Raw genomic sequence first — 2,616 nt, 5'->3', positions numbered from 1 at the left:
GAAGATACATCCAGATCCCTGTATTTGTAGATGAAACACCTTGCTAATAAATTTGCAATAGAAAATTCAGGATGTTAGTAGACCTCAGATTGCCGTAGCAGTGTAATGTGAATATACAGACATAGTGGGTGAACTGTGAAACTTAGAATGCATGGCTCTTTCACCATTCCTTCTCTGTTGTCAGGTTTTCAAAACCCTTGGTGCCTTTTGAAAGAAAAGCAATGAAGGCGATGATTCAGTTTAATGCTGCTCCTGCAGTGGCAATTGGTATTATCTAAATGAAGCAAGCCCAAGGAATATTGGTCTGTAAGGTACTTTGCAATCAGAAGGCAAGTTCAGACATAGAGAAAAATACCTTTCTGGTGGAGCCACTCAGAAGGTTTTGATGAGAAATGAAAATGACTTTCCTGTGGAATACTGAATTCCCTGCTCCTCTGTTTTTCACGTCACTTCTTAGTGTAATTCAGTTTTAGTGAAATCCGGGTGGTTCCTTTCTGAGTGCTAAACTCACCCTGATTCCTGCAGGTGGCAAAGGCTGGACCTGCACTGAACACAAGAGAAAGGTCCATTTTGTTTGACACTGTTCGACTGAGTTGTTTGTGGAGTTTGTTTCCCTGTTTATGTTAATGAAGTTTGATCTTTTCCTCTTCTAGGATTTCCTCTGATGCATTTTTCCCTCCCCCAAGTCTCTCTGAAGCCAACAAGACTGAGGTTATGAAGTCAATCCTAGATGGCCTCGCAGATACAACTTTTCGAACAATCACCACAGATCTCCTTTACGTGGGCTCCAACGATATCCAGTACGAAGACATGAAGGGTGACCTGGCATCCAAGCTGGGGTACTACCCCCAGAAGTTTCCTCTCTCTTCCTTCAGGGGTGATCCTTTCCAAGAAAAAATGACTGCAGGAGATGATCCCCTATTGAGCATTATTCCCTCAGATCAGGTCAACATCACAGAGTTTTACAACAAGTCCCTGTCCACGTTTAAGGATAATGATGAGAACATACAGTGTGGGGAGAACTTCATGGATATGGAGTGCTTTATGATTCTGAACCCCAGCCAGCAGCTGGCCATCGCCGTGCTGTCGCTCACCCTGGGCACCTTCACGGTCCTAGAGAACCTGCTCGTCCTGTGTGTCATCCTCCACTCCCGAAGCCTCCGGTGTAGACCCTCCTACCATTTCATCGGCAGCCTGGCTGTGGCTGACCTCTTGGGCAGCGTGATTTTTGTCTACAGTTTTGTGGATTTCCATGTTTTTCACCGGAAGGACAGCCCCAACGTCTTCTTGTTCAAACTGGGTGGAGTTACAGCCTCCTTCACCGCCTCCGTAGGTAGCCTTTTCCTCACGGCAATAGACCGGTACATATCTATACACAGGCCGCTAGCTTACAAAAGGATTGTTACCCGACCAAAGGCTGTCGTAGCGTTTTGTGTGATGTGGACCATTGCCATTGTAATAGCCGTTCTTCCTCTGCTCGGCTGGAACTGCAAAAAGCTCAACTCTGTTTGTTCGGACATATTCCCCCTCATCGACGAGACGTACCTGATGTTCTGGATCGGGGTCACCAGCGTCCTCTTGCTGTTCATTGTCTATGCCTACATGTACATACTGTGGAAGGCTCACAGCCACGCTGTTCGCATGATTCAGCGGGGCACGCAGAAAAGCATCATCATTCAGTCAACGGAGGATGGTAAGGTACAGATCACTAGGCCTGATCAAACTCGTATGGACATCAGGTTAGCCAAAACCTTAGTCCTTATCCTAGTAGTTTTAATCATATGCTGGGGCCCTCTCCTCGCCATCATGGTGTACGATGTCTTTGGGAAAATGAACAAGCTCATCAAGACTGTCTTTGCCTTCTGTAGCATGCTCTGTTTGCTGAATTCCACAGTGAATCCCATCATCTACGCTCTGAGGAGCAAGGACTTGCGACACGCCTTCCGCAGCATGTTCCCCACCTGCGAAGGGACGGCGCAGCCCCTGGATAACAGCATGGAGTCTGACTGCCAGCACAAACACGCCAACAACGCGGGGAACGTGCACAGGGCTGCCGAGAGCTGCATTAAGAGCACAGTTAAGATTGCCAAAGTTACCATGTCTGTCTCCACAGACACGACTGCTGAAGCGTTGTAAATTCAGAGACTTCTCAGTGTTGTGAGAAAAGGAGTTGGTTTAAAAAAAAATTTAAAAAAATCATTAAAAAAAATCAACAACAGAGAAAACCAAACCCGTGGCTTAACGTGTTTGTACCCTCCTGTAATAGTTTTTTGGTTTGTCATTGTAAGCTGAGCAATGATTGTGTTAAGACCATTACCATCAGCCAGTCCTTCAGGTTTTACAATTAGGGATTCAAGCTAAATTTTAAAAAGTTTTTTTCTCAAAAGGTGTTTACTGAATGATAGCAAGTTTCCTGAAAGAGCACAGAGAAAATACCAGGTTAGCAATGGTGCCTTTTGGGAGTGACAAGAAAAATTGTGAAACCTAATCGAAAACGAATGCATCCTAAACCCATGCCATCAAGTAAGAAAAAAAAGCCTTGTTATCATGATGTTCATTTCAATGTAAAGTGTATTTCATGTCTGTAAGTAATAGAAGTCTTCACTTTTTTCCAAA

At 44.8% G+C, this 2,616-nt stretch overlaps 1 protein-coding gene across 1 annotated transcript; it reads left to right on the top strand.

The window, feature by feature from the left end:
- The first annotated feature begins 699 nt into the window (after nucleotides 1-699).
- CNR1 (cannabinoid receptor 1) lies at nucleotides 700-2,311 on the top strand. The gene has a single exon (XM_080341868.1). The coding sequence runs from the start codon at nucleotides 715-717 to the stop codon at nucleotides 2,134-2,136; it is 1,422 nt and encodes a 473-aa protein (XP_080197994.1). The 5' UTR covers nucleotides 700-714; the 3' UTR covers nucleotides 2,137-2,311.
- The last annotated feature ends 305 nt before the right edge of the window (nucleotides 2,312-2,616 follow it).

Source organism: Nesoenas mayeri (assembly GCF_963082525.1).
Source record: "Nesoenas mayeri genome assembly, chromosome: 3".
Classification (NCBI taxonomy): domain Eukaryota; kingdom Metazoa; phylum Chordata; class Aves; order Columbiformes; family Columbidae; genus Nesoenas; species Nesoenas mayeri.
This window is presented reverse-complemented; position numbering and strand designations above follow the sequence as displayed.